Here is an 18,510-nt window from a genome sequence, read left to right on the forward strand (position 1 = left end):
TCAAAACTTAAAGGTTAATTCTGTTAAAAAATCACCCAGGTGAGGTTTTCAGGTGCAAATTTATGCACAGACACGACACATGTCTCCACACTTTGTGGATTACAAATTCTGTGGTTCATGGGGACTCTAAAAAATCAGGGCAAAGTGCCGTGAATACAGTTATCGAGGACATGTTGTCTCACGCAGTAGGACGAGCTCAGGCTTCCTGGAATTGTGGCCACCTCTAGAACTCTGACCACACCCTGAAGATCTCAGCCTTGCCTTTGACGCTGCCACTCAACCCTCCACGCCCCCATGGGGGCAATACGCTCTTAAGCTGTGGCTCGCCCCCATCTAAGCCTGCACTGGAGAGATAAAGGCTATATTTGGTTGTAAGCACCCTGAAGGCAGGATTGTGTCTCACCATCTTTGATGGATGAGGCAGCAATGCTACTGATCACTTAAATGAGTTTTATCTCTTTGTAAGTGGTCTGAAGACAGAATTGGCTCCTGTGAAATCATCAATATCCATTTAAAAAGCAATGCTTGTTGCCGAAACCGGTTTGGCTCGGTGGATAGAGCGTCGGCCTGCGGACTGAAAGGTCCCAGGTTTGATTCCGGTCAAGGGCATGTACCTGGGTTGCAGGCACATCCCCAGTGGGAGATGTGCAGGAGGCAGCTGATCGATGTTTCTCTCTCATCGATGTTTCTAACTCTCTATCTCTCTCCCTTCCTCTCTGTAAAAAAACAATAAAATATATTTTTAAAAAAAAAAAAAAAGTAATGCTTGTGTTCCTTTTTTTTTTTTTTTTTTTTTTTTTTTTTTTTTTTTTTTTGAGGAAGCTAAAAATTGGGACTGTCTTTGTTTTTCCCCAGGAAAACCTCTTTTTTGTGATGGAATTTCTCAATGGAGGAGACTTGATGTACCACATCCAGAGCTGCCACAAGTTTGACCTTCCCAGAGCCACGTAAGAGCCCTTCGAAGGGTCTGGGGTTTTCCGCTGTTCATGGCAGTGTCTGTGCCCCCACAGTGCCCACAGAACACTCTTTCCCTCCCCGGGGCGTGTTTGTTACCTCACCCAGCACGCCTAACTCCCAGGACGAGGTAACCCCAGAGAATATACCACACCAGGCAACCATGTTCCTAGTTTGTGAAGCTTACATTCTTGTCAGTGTTGTTTAATTTCTCTGTGTTTTGAAATCAACTGTGTAGTTTCTCAAGGAGATGCCCCAGTTCCTCGGGGTTCTAGATGATGTGAGCATGGAAGAAAATGTGTGCCCTTTGAAAAGAGAGCAGTCCAAAGGAGCACAGATTTTAAAGGCGGTCGCAGGATGAAGCTGAGGCCTTTCGTGGAAAGGTCAATGCGAAGCCATAAAGCTCCGAGCATGAGAGTTCAGAACCCGGGAGGGACACTTAGTCTGAGAATAAACCTTCACCTTCTTGGGCAGCCCTCAACACAAGCGAGTCCAACAGGCTGCCTATACCCATTGGGACTGCAGCTGAGGACCCCCTTCCACCCACCCACCCCCTTCCAGCCCCCACCCCCACCGTCCCTTTCCTGAATGGTAAAACCACTGTGACTTTTTTTTTAATGGTGCCACCAGGCCCATTTTTAAATGCTGGGTACAGAATTGGCTTTATTTCTTTTCCTTTTTTTTAACATATTTTTATTTATTTCAGAGAGGAAGGGAGAGGAAGAAAGAGCTAGAAACATCAATAATAAGAGAGAATCATTGATCGGCTGCCTCCTACACTCGGGATCGAGCCCACAACCTGGGCATGTGCCCTGGCTGGGAATCGAACCGTCCTGCTGGTTCATAGGTCGACGTTCAACCACTGAGCCACGCTGGCCAGGCAGACTGGCTGTATTTCTTCAATAATCTTTCACTGGCTCCTAATGAGTGCTCTGAGTGGTGGTGTGTGAACCAGGTTGAAAGATGGACTTGTTCCCCAGCTCCTGCAGAAACCTTGCTGAGATCCATACCGCTGATCTCGTGGCCTCGGGGAGCCATCCGCACACTGCCCAGAGATCATTGTAAGGACTAGCCACCACCGAGAGACCATCAGGCATTTTTCGTGCTAGAGAGGATTCACTCAGTCCAGCATCCTTCCCAGCTTTGTAAGGCATGAGAGCCATCAGACACCTGCTATCTGTGTTATCCAGGGTGATTGAGCATCTACCTATGAACCGGGAGGTCACGGTTTAATTCCCGGTCAAGGCATATGCCTGGGTTGCTGGCTCTGTCCCTGGTGGGGGCGTGCAGGAGGCAGCCATCAATGATTCTCTCTCATCATTGATGTTTCTATCTCTCCCTCTCCCTTCCTCTCTGAAATCAATAAAAATACATCTAAAATAAAAGGGAAAATTACTTTCCTATTATACTATACAATTGCATTTAGTGTTTGGGTATGTTCTATTGGGAAAAAATGACAGCTTGAGCATTGTCCTTTAAAATATAAGAAGGAGCACCAGCTGCAGGTAGGGCTAACTTAGGGTACCAGCTCTGCTTCATTCCCTCGGAGGACATCTTCCTTTTGTTCGGATGAAACAAAATTCTGTGCGTGCACAGGTACATTGTGTACAAACAGAGGCGTGTATACATTACGCAGAGGACGGCACAGAGTAATCACGGGGTAAAATGGGGGTTTTCTTCCGTTCCGTTAATGAATTGGTGGAGAACTCTGATTTTTCTTCCCTCAGGTTTTATGCTGCTGAAATCATTCTTGGTCTGCAGTTCCTCCATTCCAAAGGCATTGTCTACAGGTAAATGTTACGCTTTCAGACACACGAAACATCTGTATTTCGTGGTCGCATTAATGTAGTCGATGCTCTTTCGTGCCGTGAAATGCCCAGGGTGTTTTTGTGGCCGAAAGTTTCACACCCAGGCTTCCTGCCCATGCTGATAACACGGGTGATGATTTACTAGTAACCAAGTAAGAAATTCCAGTCTCCAAAGCAATAAGGGTCTGACCTTGCTTTGCTCTTTATTCCGGTCCTTCCTCTTAATCTTCTTCTCACCCCGTTTTTCTCCCTCCCTTCCTATACTCTGCTCTTTCTCTTTGATACCTTGTTGCTTTCTCGCTCTGTCTCCTGCGCCTCCTGTCTTTGCCTGTGTTTGCTTTGGGCCACCTAGAATGCTCTCCTTTCGGGTGGGGGAGGCGGGGAGCTCTCCCCTGAACACTCAGGCACCCCTATGGGAACTGTAAGCCTACACCTTGTACAAGTGCACAGACTGCCACGTGTACCCTCTTTTGTGAATGGATGTCCTAAATGTCTCCATTACACGCCATCACTTCACATCCTTCTCGGATGAAAGCTACTGTACTTCAATCTCCTCACTTCTTTTCTCAAAACATAATTGTCTGGTTTCTGACTCACTGCAGATTAAAGGGGGAGTAAAAATTAAAAAGAAAGGAGCTATGCCCTAACCGGTTTGGCTCAGTGGATAGAGCATCGGCCTGTGGACTGAAAGGTCCCAGGTTCGATTCCGGTCAAGGGCATGTACCTTGGTTGCGGGCACATTCCCAGTAGGGAGGTGTGCAGGAGGCAGCTGATCAATGTTTCTCTCTCATCGATGTTTCTGACTCTCTATCCCTCTCCCCTCCTCTCTGTAAAAAATCAATAAAATGTATTTTAAAAAATAAAATAAAAAGAAAGGAGCTAGATGGAGGCCGGCTGACCAGCTGGAGGCCAGCACAGCCACACAGGGAGAAGGGGCAGTTGAGAACCTGACGCAAAAGGAAGGCGCAAGACAACTAAAAGGACCCAGAAGAGTGGGTTCCTGGGCTCTTCTGAGGAAATGGCACAGTCCTGACCCAGCGTCTTCTGTAAGGGTTCGGGGACGGCCCACACCGGCTGTTGACGGCAGCAGCTCTGTGTCACCAGTTCAGACCCTCTCTCTCTCCGGGATGGTCAGTACTGACTGCGGTGCTTAGAGGGAAGGCTGACAATCCGCCCGGGGAAGTCTCCCCATTTCAGAGGGTGCAGCCAGGCGAGGGCTGCCCTGGGTAGAGTGATGAGACCGCCCTCAAAGGGCAGTTCTATTCTAACAACATTGTAATGACGGCAGCGAGGACTTGCTATGCTTTTGTTTTTCAGGGATCTGAAGCTAGATAATATCCTGCTAGACAAAGATGGGCATATCAAGATCGCGGACTTCGGAATGTGCAAGGAGAACATGTTAGGAGATGCCAAGACGAACACTTTCTGCGGGACCCCTGACTACATCGCCCCGGAGGTAGGGATGTGCAGTGCCCCTTCCCAGCCCCGCACGCCCAGCCGGCACCACTGCTTCCTCCTCCCTGAAAATCAGATTTTAAGTATTCTCGTTCGGGATTGGAATTTGTGGGAGTTTTTTGTTTTTGTTTTTATTTTTGTTTTTGTTTTTTGTTTTTGAGTATTGCATGATTAGGGCTGCATATGCAGCGGTTCTCAACCTGTGGGTCGCGACCCTTTGGGGGTCGAACGACCCTTTCACAGGGGTTGCCTAAATACAGCCTGCATATCAGATATTTACATTATGATTCATAACAGTAGCAACATTACAGTTATGAAGTAGCAACAAAAATAATTTTATGGTTGGGGGTCACCACAACATGAGGGACTGTGTTAAAGGGTCGCGGCATTAGGAAGGTTGAGAACCACTGATATAGGGGCTGCTGTTATTATTGTATGAGGGGATGGTACTCATGCTAATTAGGTCGGCTCTCCAAGTCTTGAATGATGCAGCATATCCTTTCTGTCATGGCTCCTCCCCACCCCAGTATTACAATATCTTCACTCTGCTCAGACCCACCAGAGAAAAAGCAATGGGGAAGAAGCAGGTGGACACTGAACAGGGTTATAAGTAAGCACCTGAGTAGTCCAGCGGGTCATTTTAGGAGCAGAAAAACCTACACTGTGGTTTCTAAGCTGCCGCGAGCATGGAGGGATTGCCGGAGTGCACTGGTGTATGCCCCCTTCTGGGATATGAGGACACAACGCTGGTGTCACATGTTATTGGAAAGTTTCTGGTTTGTTGTGTTGTTATTTCTTATTTTTAAAAAATGGGAGGACATCACAATCACATTCTGAGCCCCCAGAAGAATGGCATTTGCTCAGAAGAGATCCATCCACCCAACGCTCCCCTCCTCTCTCCTTGTTATGGAGTCGCCCCAGGTGCCATCCCAGGGCGATCAGACACCCCCTTCCCATCTAGCCCTTCCCTTTGCATCGCACGTATCATCATTGCTTTTTTATCTTTGACTCTCCCTGTCCTATTGGATGCTGATTGCTCTAAGTCAGGGGCTTATTTTTATTCCTTTTTTAATAACTTATTATTTTGAAATAATTATAGATTCACAAGAAGTTGCAAAAATAGTACAGAAACATCACCCATATACACCCGTCACCCAGTTTGCCCCAGTGGTTACATGGTATATAACTATGATACACTCAAAACCAAGACATTGAGATTGCTACAACATGTGCATAGTTCTGTACCATTTTGTCACATATGTAGATTAGTGTGATCTTAATCACGTTTCTATCCAAAGACCGCGTGCACAGCTTGGCACATAAGTTAATAATAAATAACCTTTTAGAAGAATGAATGAATAACCGTATTTATAAATAGGTGGTAATGGTTGTTTGATAGACAGTGATGGACCTCTGATTTCCTGGGTAAAACAAATTTAACAGCAAATCCCTGTCATTGCCAAAGGAACTGTAGTCATCCCGACTCTACAAAATATGTGACTTTTCCCTGTGAGGATGTGGTATTTAATTTTGATTTAACCTTGTTTAAATATAAGATTGGCCTCTGGTCAACAAGAAATTACAACAGGAAAGCTTTTAACTTTCCTGTCTACAAGTACCTTATGCAACATCCTCTCCCTGAATCCTTCTTTCCTCTACATCTCCCAGAATTTGGCTTCAGCGACCTCTCTCTCTGTAACTTCAGTCTCCTTCTCTCATCCTCACACATGCTTGTCTTCACCTGATCCCACTCTTGGTCCTCTTCTCTTCTTACTGTACATTCTCCATGAGCAACAGTATTTATCAGGATGGTTTTAAAACACCAATGTCAGTATGGCCAGCCCAAACTACTACTTCTTGTTCTGGACCTATACGTCCATGTTTTTGTTTGAGACCTTCAACTATCTCCACAGACCATTCAAACAAAACAGGTCCCAAACTCCTTCCTCTGTTGAACTTGCTCCACCCCCACCCAGCCTTCTCCTTTATCCCTTTTTTGATGTTGTTGTTAATCCTCACCCAAGGATATTTTTCCATGATTTTTAGAATGGAAGGGACAGGGGTTGGGGGATGGGGGGGAGAAACATCGATGTAAGAGAGACACATCATTTGGTTGCCTCCTGCACACACTCTGATTGGGGCCAGGGATTGAACCTGCAACTCAGGTACATTCCCTTGACCAGGAATTGAGCCCAAGGCCCTGGGGTGCAAGGCCCGACGCTCTTACCACTGAGAAACACCAGCCAGGGCCTTTATCTCTTTCTTGGAAAATTGCACTATACACCTATCCATCCAGTCACATAGCCAGGACACTAAGACTTATCCACGTTTTCTCCTTCTTTCCTACCCCTCCCAAATCCAGACACTAAGATCTTCTAAACTTAGACCTCATGGGCCATTGAGCCTATTCTTCCCTCCCCAATTTTGTGACAGAATTAAGATCCCTAGATCCTTTCTCAGTCCCTTCGCTTCAATCCCCCATACTTCTCCTATTCCTTCCCATCCTTACTGTTGGCACCCTCTCCAGGCCCTCGGCACCTCTTGTCTGGACCCCAGTGATACCCTTTTGCCTGGCTTTTCTCTCCATCACCATCCAACTGCCAGTGCTTCTTCTTTATATATTTTCAAGCTATTTTTTTAATCCTCACCCAAGGATATTTTTTAATGATTTTTAAAGAGAGTATAAGGGAGGAAGGGAGGGAGGGTGAGATGGGGGGGAGAGCGAGAGAGAAACATCGATGTGAGAGAGACACATCGATTGGTTGCCTCCTGCATGTACTCCAATCTGGATCTAGTCTGCAACTGAGGTATGTGTTTTTGACAGGAATCAAACCCGGGACCCTTCAGTCTACAGGTCAACACTCTACCCACTGAGATAAACTGGCCAGGGCTATATTTTCAAACTTTTGACCTGCTCCCTCATCTGTTAAAAATGCATCCTCATTATATGTATACTTATTATATATGAATCTCATACATTTTTGCCAATATTCTCTGTGTGTTTTAAAACATGCATAAAATGGAATATAATCAGGTTGAACTGAGGATGAAATAGTTTTAAATCACTAAATTTTATTAGAGTTATTAACAGTACAAACATGTTTATGCATTAAAATATTGGGATTAAATAACAAAAGACCACGCTTCAGAGCATAGTTTTCAACACATGTGACCTCCCTCAGTCCAATCACTTCTCTTGTTGGGGATAACAGGATCTACCTCAGAGGTTCTTATAAATAAAATAAAACACATTCTATAAGGAAAACCCTAACACAGATCAGCAAGCCTTTGCAGACATTGTTTCAACAGTATGTAATTGAATATGAATCTACATTTTTCTTCCTCCTAACTTAAGACTGAAATTCTTTATTAACATCACCTAGCCTTAAATGCCTTAATTTCCACCATAGCTGTCTCCTGTCCTCCAGATTTCTTTTCATTTTTCCTGCCAAATGAAGTTGTTTACAAAGATGCGATGTTCAAGCAGTTTCTGGTTGCTTGGGGCTCCCCCTTGTGGCACATCCCAGGAATTGCGTGTGAACCCGTCCTCACTGAAGGCAAACTACTGAACTGATTGTGCACATCTTTATTTACCTTATCATTCTCCCTGAGTCTATTTTTAAACTGCTCCTTAAGGCAAAGTTTATTTTTAAAGTTAACTTTAAAATTTAGGCCCAGCCAGCGTGGCTCAGTGGTTGAGCATCGACCTGTGAACCAGCAGGTCACGATTCGATTTCCATGCCAGGGTTGCGGGCTAGATCCCCAGTGTGGGGCGTACAGGAGGCAGCCGCTCATAATTCTCTCTCATCATTGATGTTTCTATCTCTCTCTCCCCCTCTCTTCCTCTCTGAAATCAATAAAAATATTTTTTAAATGTATAAATAAAGTGAAATTTAGCATTTAAGTATTGAGTTAAGGCTAGTGGATAGCGTTTTTACACTGGAAGTCAATAGCAGATTGCAAATTTCTGTTTGCAACTTGATCTTTGTTTTCACAGGTGGGTACCAGTTCATCAAGACAGATATTTACCATGTAGCATATAGTCATTTCCAAATGACAAAACACTTTGTCTTTCCTTCTTTTCACTGGAGCCTCACAACAACCCAGTGATAAACTACACGATAGAGGACTAAGGCAGAAGTAGAACCTATAGTATTTAGTATGGCCTTCACAACTGTTTATTGCTGTTTGTTTGTTTAGCAAGTCTTATACTAGAGTAGTGATGGTGAACCTTTTGAGCTCAGCGTGTCAGCATTTTGAAAAACCCTAACTTAACTCTGGTGCCGTGTCACATATAGAAATTTTTTGATATTTGCAACCATAGTGAAACAAAGATTTATATTTTTGATATTTATTTTATATATTTAAATGCAATTTAACAAAGAAAAATCAACCAAAAAAATGAGTTCTCACGTCACCTCTGACACGCGTGTCATAGGTTCGCCATCACTGTATTAGAGACACTTTCACAGTATTCCTGAGCCTCACTCCAAGCTTGTCTCATTTCCCAAGGACAGGCCTGGGGAGAGGTAAGGGTCAGAGATGGGTGCTGTGCACATTATTTTCTGCATCAGAAAGTTCACCAGCATCAAGATATAAAGCTGTCCTAGAAAATACTGAAATGTCTAGAACAGTGGTTCTCAACCTTGGCTGCACATTAGAATCACCTGGGAATCTTTTTAAAATTCTGATTTCTGGGCCTCATCCTCTGGAAATTCTGTTTCTTTGTTACTAATGTTGTGGCCCCATCCCATAACAAAGAAACAGAATTTCCGGAGGATGAGGCCCAGAAATCAGGATTTTAAAAAGATTCCCAGGTGATTCTAATGTGCAGCCAAGGTTGAGAGCCACTGGTCTAGAACTATAGTGTCACTTTTCTTTCCTGGGCTCATCAGTGTTACAATTCTACCATTCATTCCTAAGACCCATTTTCAAAGGGGGAAATTCCATTTCAAATGAGGAATGCTATACTAAAATGCTCTGTGTGTTTGTGTGTGTGTTCACACAGGTGAGCTAACCCTTAAATTGCAGTGTGAAAAGAAGGTCCCAGTCTTGCTTTTTAAATTTAGTACTTCAATACTAGTATCCGTTCTCCATTTTGCTTTGGGTAATAAAGCAGCTTCCCCCAAACCATCCTGTCAGCCGGAGTCAGGAGAGACAGAATGTTCTCTTCTCCATATAAAATTAGAGAGAGAGGAAGAGAGAGAGAGACATCAATGTGACATTGATCGGCTGCCTCCTGCACACCCCCTACCAGGGATTGATCCCGCAACTCGGGCATGATGGGGAATTGAATCAGCACACCACACACACACACACACACACACACACACACACACACGCACCGTGCATGGGACAATGCCCAACCAACTGAGCCACACCGGCCAGTGCTATGTACTGACTTTAATTGTGGTAAAATATACGTACCATAAAGTATACCAGCTTAACCATTTTTAAGAGTACAATCAGTAGTGTTAAGTACATTTACATTGTTGTGCAACTAATCTCCAGAACTTTTTCATCTTGCACAACTGAAACTCTATCCCCATTAAACAACAACTCCCCATTTCCCCCAGCCCCTAGGAACCATCTTTCCATTTTCTGCCTCTATGAAGTTGGGTACTCTAAGTACCGCATGTAAGTGGAATGGTACAATATTTGTCCTTTTGTTACTGGCTTATTTCACTTAGCACAATGTCCTCAAGGTTCACCCATGTTGTATCATGTGTCAGGATTTCTTTCCTTTGTAAGGTTGAATAATATTCTACTGTATGTATAGACCACACTGTATTTATCCATTCACCCACTGATGGCCCTATGTACTATTTTAGAGAAGGTTACATCATTATTTGTTGGGATGAAAGCACTGAGTAGAGTGACATGTGCACTCTCTATGTTCCAACATTAAAAAGGAAGTTGCTGAATGGCCTGAGTACAAAAACTTTTCTGCAAGAAAGTGGATTGGTGAACAGGTATAAATCTTTTAAAATTAGGTAGGATTCCAGACTTTAAATCCACTACCCTTAAGAATAGTCCAGACCAGTTCTACGCAAAGCACCAATATCAAAGTGCACATGGCGCTTACATCCAATATCTATATTGAACAAGTTGGTATCCTAGTCTGTCTCTTGGCATGGTCACAAAATTTTACTCTCTTAGTTGTAAACCATGACTAGTTCAGATTTAAGGAATGGACTTGTTCAGATAACCTCTCTGGATACTTGGTCACCTACAGAAACTTTATGCAAAGATGCAGGACAGTAGAACACATGGGGGTGGTTTAGATATTCACCTCAGAGGCACTGGAGAGCTGGGATAGATACCAGCTTTCTTAGGTCTGTGTCTGCTGCCCTCACATCACAGATGGAAATGAAGGCTAACGACGTACACAGTTTAGTTATTTCACTTAAGGCCAGGGGACAAGTAGAAATTGAAACTCAAAAAATGTTTGCTCAGTTTTAGATTGCCTACTCATTTGTATTCAATCATAACCTTCCCAAAATATACAGTTCTCAGTGTGATCTTTGTTTATACCACATACAACTGTCATCACCATCAGTGATTTACTGATTGGCCTTGAAAAAAGCCATACAAGGTGTTCACTCATCAACCTCACTTTTATTCATTACATTTTTGGCTACACAGATCTTGCTGGGTCAGAAATACAACCATTCTGTTGACTGGTGGTCCTTTGGCGTCCTCCTCTATGAAATGCTAATTGGTCAGTCACCTTTCCACGGGCAAGATGAAGAAGAGCTCTTCCACTCCATCCGCATGGACAACCCCTTTTACCCCCGATGGCTGGAGAGGGAGGCTAAGGACCTTTTAGTGAAGGTAAGAAATGAAGTCAAGGTTAGTATTGGGTTTTCTGGTCAGTATTCCCATTCACTTCTAAGCTCGGATTTATACCTGGTAGAGTAAACAATAATTGTCTTGAGCTGAATTTACATGGGATGCTCACCGTCTCTGTCTTAACTGAGGCACCAATGTGATGAACATTAGACAGCAATAAACCCTATGTGCATAACTTACAAAAAGAAATGACCAGGAGCCAGTTCCATGACTCTTGGTTGCCCTCACTTGGACATGTGATTAGTCCACTGAACAAGTACAATTTGTGGCTTAAAACTCATCTTTTTCCCCCCATAGTCCCTATTAAATCTATTCAGTACAGTCCATCTTCCCCCACTCCTGGTGGAAAACTTGGACAGGATGCATGACTTTTCTGCTCATTCTTAGGGAAAATACATAAAACACCACCTCAACTGAGAAATTAAAACTGTTCAGTCTAAGACACAAGTCCTCACATCACTATTAACCCCAAAGCAAAGACTTCTGCTCCCTCTCCTCTGCCCAAGTTCCTGACTGGCAGCACTCAGCTTTGGAGAAGGGAGAGTGGTCATACTTGTGTGTCTTTGTTCTCTTCCTCTCCAGCTCTGGAGTTTCTATTTCAGACCATACCAGGTTAAAAGCAGGGAGAAAATTGAGGGATAATGAGGAGAAAGAACTATCCTTATATGGCTGGGGGCCTTGATGCTCTTCCAGTTTGGTAGGTTGTTAAAGCCAAGACTTCGGTGATGCTTTCTAGTGGGTTTTTGGAAATCCCTACCACTGGGGACATTTCTGGCTGAAGCTCTTGAAATGCAGGCTATTCAATGCATTCCACAGCCCAGCTCCTGTACCAAACCCTATTTCAGCAGCACTCCATCTCCCTGGGACTCTCACTTCTGGAGCCTGCCTAGCAGCTCTCAGGCAGACCAGCTCCCTGCCATACCCCCTACCTGTGTCCACTGGAAATATGAATGCATTTTTCAACCTAAAACTTTAGGAGTGCAGGCTGTCACCATCTTAGCAGCAATCTCCAGAATTCACCATCAACACAGGAATCAGACCCCCATCCATGATAGCCCAGGATCAATTAAGAATCAGTGTATAGCCCAGCCAGCACAGCTCAGTAGTTGAGAGTCGACCTATGAACCGGGAGGTCACAGTTGGATTCCTGGTCAAGGCATATGCCCAGGTTGTGGGCTGGGTCCCCAGTGTGGGGCATGCCAATCAATAATTCTCTCTATCATTGATGTTTCTATCTCTCTCTCCCTCTTCCTTCCTCTCTGAAATCAATAAAAATATATTTGTTAAAAAAACACAACTACTTTAAATAAAGAATCAGTGTACAGTGCTACAGATGTAAACTTAGAAAATCACTGGCCATAAGCCAAGAGCTCCCAGGGCAAACCAGTGCACAGACAGAGGAAGCACCTGAAAGCCATCGTTATAGATTTTCAGAGTCCCAGTTTACCTTTATTGAGGATGCAAGATACTATCTACTGTTTATGACCAATAAGTTGTAAAAACTACACCATGGCAATACAACATGCTAATTGTGTGTAATATTAATAACCACCTACATTTACTGAGCTATTCAGAACTATCTAGGTCAGAAAGACCTTCCAGTATGAGGCTAACAAATCTAAAAGAAGTGGACCCAGAATACAGGTGCTTTGAACAAAACAGTGTTTTGATTTCTGGCATCTCAGATCTTAGATAACTTTAAAACAATTATTTAAGCCCTAGCTGGTTTGGCCCAGTGGATAGAGTGTCAGACTGCGGACTGAAGGGTCTTGGGTTCAATTCCAGTCAAGGGCACATGTCCAGGTTGCGGGCTCAATCCCCAGTAGGCTTCTCTCTCATCATTGATGTTTCTATCTCCCTCTCCTTCTCCCTTCCTCTCTGAAATCAATAAAAATATTTTTTTTAAAAAAAATCATTTAAGGAAATAATTTTAGCCTTGTTCTTCCTATATTGAAAAGGGAAATAGGACAAGATCTTTCAACATAGAAGCTATCAGTGAATTTTAAATGTAAACTTAGAAAAAGATTACCAGACCCATCTCTTTTCACTAGTCTACCTTTTTCCTCATGAAGAACCATGGGAATTAAATTTAAAGGGCAACACTCCTACCTCTCTCACACAGCTGACAGCTTGTCTAAGGTATTTGAAATGTTGAGGCCACTCCTGAGTTCTCCTTGAGGAATCAAGATGTGGAATCTGAAGTGCTGACAAAGCCCAGTAACATACTCCTCACCCCCAACACCTTCCAAGGCTGGTGGTGTTTAAAAGTCTGAGCCAGTGCAACTCAGCTTTCACTGTTTCCGACTGTGATCCAAACAGTAGTAAACTTAGAGAGCTCCTCAAACAACCAATTAAATTCACTTTTAACGACTGAACAAAACACATATAAAATGAAAACTGATTTCAAAATCAACCAATTTTTTTAAAAGATGGTAAAAATAAGAGCAAGATTATAATGCAAGCAATTTTCTTTACATAGAGACAAGTTCAAATGTTATTACAGTCGCCACATTTATTTTACATTGGGCTTTTTGAAGGACTTAACCTGGCTCAATACCAGTGGGGGACATACAGGAGGCAGCCAATCATTGATGCTCTCTCATCACTGATGTTTCTATCTCTCCCTCTCCCTTCTTCTCTGAAATCAATAAAAAAATATTTTTTTAAAAAGAATGAACTACTGTTGATATATAAAACAACTTGGATGGATTTCAAGGGCATTAAACTGACTGAAAAAAGCCAATCTCAAAAGCTTGCATACTATATCAGTCCATGTATGTAACATCCTTGAAAGGGCAACATTATAGAAATGGAAATCAGATTAGTGTTGGGGATAGTGGAGGCAGGGGATTGACTATAAAGGGATATCCCAAGGTAGAGCTTTGTGTTGATGGGACAGTTCGGTATCTTGTTCGCTGTGGTGGTTACCCAGATCTACACTTGTGATAAAATGACATAGAACTAGACATACTATACCGTATTGCATCAATGTGTGTTTCTTAGTCTTGATATTGTGCTATAATCATGTAAGATGCAAACATTAGGGGAAACTAGGTGAAGGCAAACATTAGGGGAAACTAGGTGAAGGCAAACATTAGGGGAAACTAGGTGAAGGGTCCACAGAACATCTTTTTTTAACTATATTTTAACACCCTGTATATATATATATATATATATATACTTAATGTGACCCCTACAATTCATAAGTTTAAGCCCTAATCCCCCAGTATTATGGTTATAAGAGGTAGGTATTAGGTATAGATTATATTATGGGGGTGGGACCTCCATGATGGCATTAATGCCCTTATAAAAGGAGGAAAGGAGATCTTCCCCTCTCAAGTGCATGCACCAAAGAAGGGTCATGTGATCACACAGCAAGAAGGTGGCCTTCTATAAGTCAGGAAGAGAGCCTTATCAGAAACTGACTATGCTGACATCTTGATCTTGAACTTCCACACTCCAAAATTATCCTATATAATAAAAGGCTAATATGCGAATCAACCAAACGGTGGAACAACTAGTCACTATGACACGCACTGACCACCAGGGGGCAGACTCTCAATGCAGGAGCTTCCCCCTGGTGGTCAGTGCGCTCCCACGGGGGAAGCACCGTTCAGCCAGAAGCCGGGCTCACAGCTGGAGAGCTCAGCGGTGATGGTGGGAGCCTCTCCCACCTCCGTGGCAGCACTAAGGATGTCCGACTGCCTGCTTAGGCCTAAGCCATCAGTTGGACATCCCCCAAAGGCTCCCAGACTGTGAGAAAGTGCAGGCCAGGCTAAGGGACCTCCCTGAATGTATAAATATCGTGCACCAGGCCTCTAGTGAGAAATAAATGTCTGTTGTTTAAGCCACACAGTTTATGGCATTTTGTTATAGTAGTCCAACCATACTAAGATACTGTAATTATTTCAAAATAAAAAGTTTAAAATCAAAATCTAAGGCTAAATGCCAGCAAATACAAAAAAAAAAAATCTGCAGAGTTTCAGTAGCAAGAAAAAGATTTGCAGCTAGAGTAGAAAGTAAATGTGGTTTAATAAAGCAGAAACCAAGACAAGGATAAAGAAGGGAAGAAAAAGGACTGTTGTTGCAAGAGTATTTAAATCCATGTGTTAGAGTTTGGGCTTATTCTTTCCCACAGGAGTTAATGAAAATCCCATGCCCTTGCTCCTTGGGGAAGGTAGCTCTTGCCCATCTTTTAACAATTGGCCTGACTTTTGCAAAAACCAAAGGTAATATTTCTGAGAAACTTCCTCTAGGGAGTTATGCCTAATGTTGTGAAACCCAGGAGCAGTAGGTCTTCTGGAAAAGCTGAACAAAGAAGCATCTAGTGGCATCTGTCACAGCGGCAGTGTCAGCACCAGACTCTATCCCCTTTAGCCCTCATAGCACATGGGGGTGTGTAACACGGGGAGCAACTGCACAAGGAGGGAGGCTGCACTCCATTAAGAACTGCAGCTGGGACGCTGCAGCACAGTGGACCATTGCCAAAGACATGTCTCTTTCTTCCCCATTTATTCATCCAGGATGTCCGGTCCATTTGTTTGGAAAATAATGGAAAACTAATTATCTCAATCAGAATGCCTCTCCCTTTTGTAAAAGATATATCAGAGGAGTGGACAAAGAGGAAGAGAAGATTCCAGTGACAGGTGCTAAGCACAGGGTGGGCCATCCTTGGCAGCCCAGCACTGCTTTTTCGCCTAAATAGCTGAATTTAAACAAACTCTCGCTACATCCTGGCCACTTATGTAAACAGTGTGCTATTTTCTATCAATGTAAACCACCCTTTTGACAGCTTTTGTGAACAAAAGCAAGTATTGCTACATGAACATTTATTCCCTCAATGCAAATTCCTTGCCACAGACACAGTCATCTTCAGGACCTGGGAGGAAGAGGAGGTGACTTATTGCAGGGCAGAAAAGATAGTAATTTACTCTTGTGTGCAAAACTAGAAAGAATTTTGACTCTTTTTTTACATTTTTTTAAAAAGATTTTATTGATTTCAGAGAGGCAGGAAGAGGGAGAGAGAGATAGAAACATCAATGATGAAAGAGAAGCATTGATTAGCTGCCTCTTGAACTCTCCCTACCTTGACCTCCTGGTTCATAGGTCAACACCTAACCACTGAGTCACACCAGCTGGGCAGAATTTTGAGTCTTGAAACTGGAGATCATATTATATTCTTATTATACATTTTATCTTAAAAAAAAAATTTTTTAATTACACAGGTACATATAACAGGCTCATGATCCTCTTGGTACAAATGCCACATGTTACTAGAAAAATCTAATGGAAAACCTAGTATGGTACACACTTGGCCTCCGGCAGTTACTTCTAACTTAATTTTGCTGAAGCATTTAATTATAACAACATGAGCTAGTGTTCGCCCTTTTCTTGAGGCACTTGCATCCTCTCTCTAATCTTGTTTCATCAAAATGTCCTTAAGAAGTGGAGGTCAATAATTTATTATGATCATTTCAAGGGAAGATATATAAAGCCAAATCACTTATTCCCTCTGCTTTTAAAAAATCAATCTGCTTTTCCATCTGGTGACTCACACTGGTATTTGAATCTACAGAAAAGTGTGTCTTACTGTGAACTTTGTGCCTTTTCTATAAGCTGTCCTACATGTTGAAAACAAGAGTCTAACACAGTGATGGCGAACCTATGACACGCGTATCAGAGGTGACACGCAAACTCATTTTTTTGGTTGATTTTTCTTTGTTAAATGGCATTTAAATATATAAAATAAATATCAAAAATGTAAGTCTTTGTTTTACTATGGTTGCAAATATCAAAAAATTTCTATATGTGACACGGCACCAGAGTTAAGTTAGGGTTTTTCAAAATGCTGACACGCTGAGCTCAAAAGGTTCGCAGTCACTGGTCTAACAGAAGAGGACTGAAGACACAATTTGCAAATAAATAAAGTAGAAAGACAGCTTACTCACTTATTCAACAAGCATTTACTGACCATATACTTTGTGCATGGCACTGTGTTTGATTCTGTAAGAAATAGAAACATAAATGGTGTCTGCCCTCCAGAGCTTACACTCTAGTAGGAAAGATAGGCGTGTGTGTGTGTGTGTGTGTGTAGCTAATTCTCTAATGGAAGGAAGACATTCTGTGGAGTACACAGGAAGACTATCCAATACCCGAAGTAGGAATGGGCTGTTGATAATTTAGGCTCTATCACTGGCTGGACTTGTGATCTTGAGTTTTCTCACATAACAATATCTGCTTTTAACATCTGTTTTTAAGGTCAGGATAATATAGCTAAGGCATCTAGCACAATGCCTGACTGTAATTAACCATGTGACAATGGATATGACTTGAAAAGGAGGGAGAACTCACTATAAGTAGAGGTGATCAATGAAAGCTTCACAAAGAAGAGGGGGTATAAGCTAAACCCTGAAAGGTGGGTCAGGATTTAAAGATGAGGAAAGGGAAATTGGAACAGAATGTGGGAAGAGGTGTCTTCTTGCAAGATGGTAATGTCATTAGCAAGAGACAGAAGTAGGAAAGGCAGGTGGCATATCCATAAGTAGACATGTCTGAACACCAGAGTGCGTTATAATGGGAACTGAAGGACATGTGTTGGCATTTGACTACAGAGAGCCTGGAATGCCCGCCCAGGGGGCTCAGAGGACATTAGCACTCACAGGAGTATAGATTGACTTGCTTCACCCTCCATTTTACAAGTCAGGAAACTAAGACTCAGAAAACTTGCCCAAGGCCTTGTGGGTAGTAAGCTTCTTAGATGACAGTTTCATGTTATTTCCACTATGTAGTGGCTTTCTAGTGAGATGCTTTGGAACTCAAGTTTCCACTGAGAGGCCTCAGCGGCCATCATATTTCAAGAGGAAAGGAAGCTAGAACCATGCCCAGGACTGACCACCTGCATGCACAGGGGTGATTGCATGGCATTTCACTTAGATTACTAAAAAGACTCTCCGAGAGAGAGAGAGAGAGAGAGAGAGAGAGAGAGAGAGAGAGAGAGAAGAAGAAGAAGAAGAAGAAGAAGAAGAAGAAGAAGAAGAAGAAGAAGAAGAAGAAGAAGAAATTTTCACTTTGTTATAGTATGTTTTGTTTGTTTGTTTGTTTGTTTTGTTTGTTTGTTTGTTTTTTGTAGAGTAAAGCCTGTGAAGCTTTTCAAGTAGTAAGATAACACAAGTAAAGCTGTGCTTTAACATATGGACTGGCTATTCTTGTAATTGCTAAAAACAAGAGATCTCTGCAATTCAGTATGAGTGGAGGTCAAGTTCTGCCAGAATCTCATGGAAAATACTGCATTCCATCATGGTTCTGTTTAAAACCCACAGCCTCTTTATGACACCCTCCAACTAGCAGTTACTTTATAAATAAACATCTAGTTGATGTAAAAGAGAGTGATGACTATTCCGGAGACTAAGAAAACACGTGACTTTTCTAGTTTCAAGTCTGG

At 42.6% G+C, this 18,510-nt stretch overlaps 1 protein-coding gene across 3 annotated transcripts in view; it reads left to right on the forward strand.

The window, feature by feature from the left end:
* The window catches only part of PRKCQ (protein kinase C theta), a 133,650-nt gene that overhangs the window by 111,953 nt on the left and 3,187 nt on the right, over nt 1-18,510 (forward strand). For all 3 annotated transcript variants that reach the window (XM_036341735.1, XM_036341715.1, XM_036341725.1), the window contains exons 13-16: nt 856-947; nt 2,682-2,744; nt 4,080-4,218; nt 10,863-11,051. In XM_036341735.1, the coding sequence (XP_036197628.1) occupies nt 856-947; nt 2,682-2,744; nt 4,080-4,218; nt 10,863-11,051 (483 nt within the window). The remainder of the gene's footprint in view (nt 1-855; nt 948-2,681; nt 2,745-4,079; nt 4,219-10,862; nt 11,052-18,510) is intronic.

This window comes from Myotis myotis, unplaced genomic scaffold (assembly GCF_014108235.1).
Source record: "Myotis myotis isolate mMyoMyo1 unplaced genomic scaffold, mMyoMyo1.p scaffold_m19_p_1, whole genome shotgun sequence".
Lineage (NCBI taxonomy): Eukaryota > Metazoa > Chordata > Mammalia > Chiroptera > Vespertilionidae > Myotis > Myotis myotis.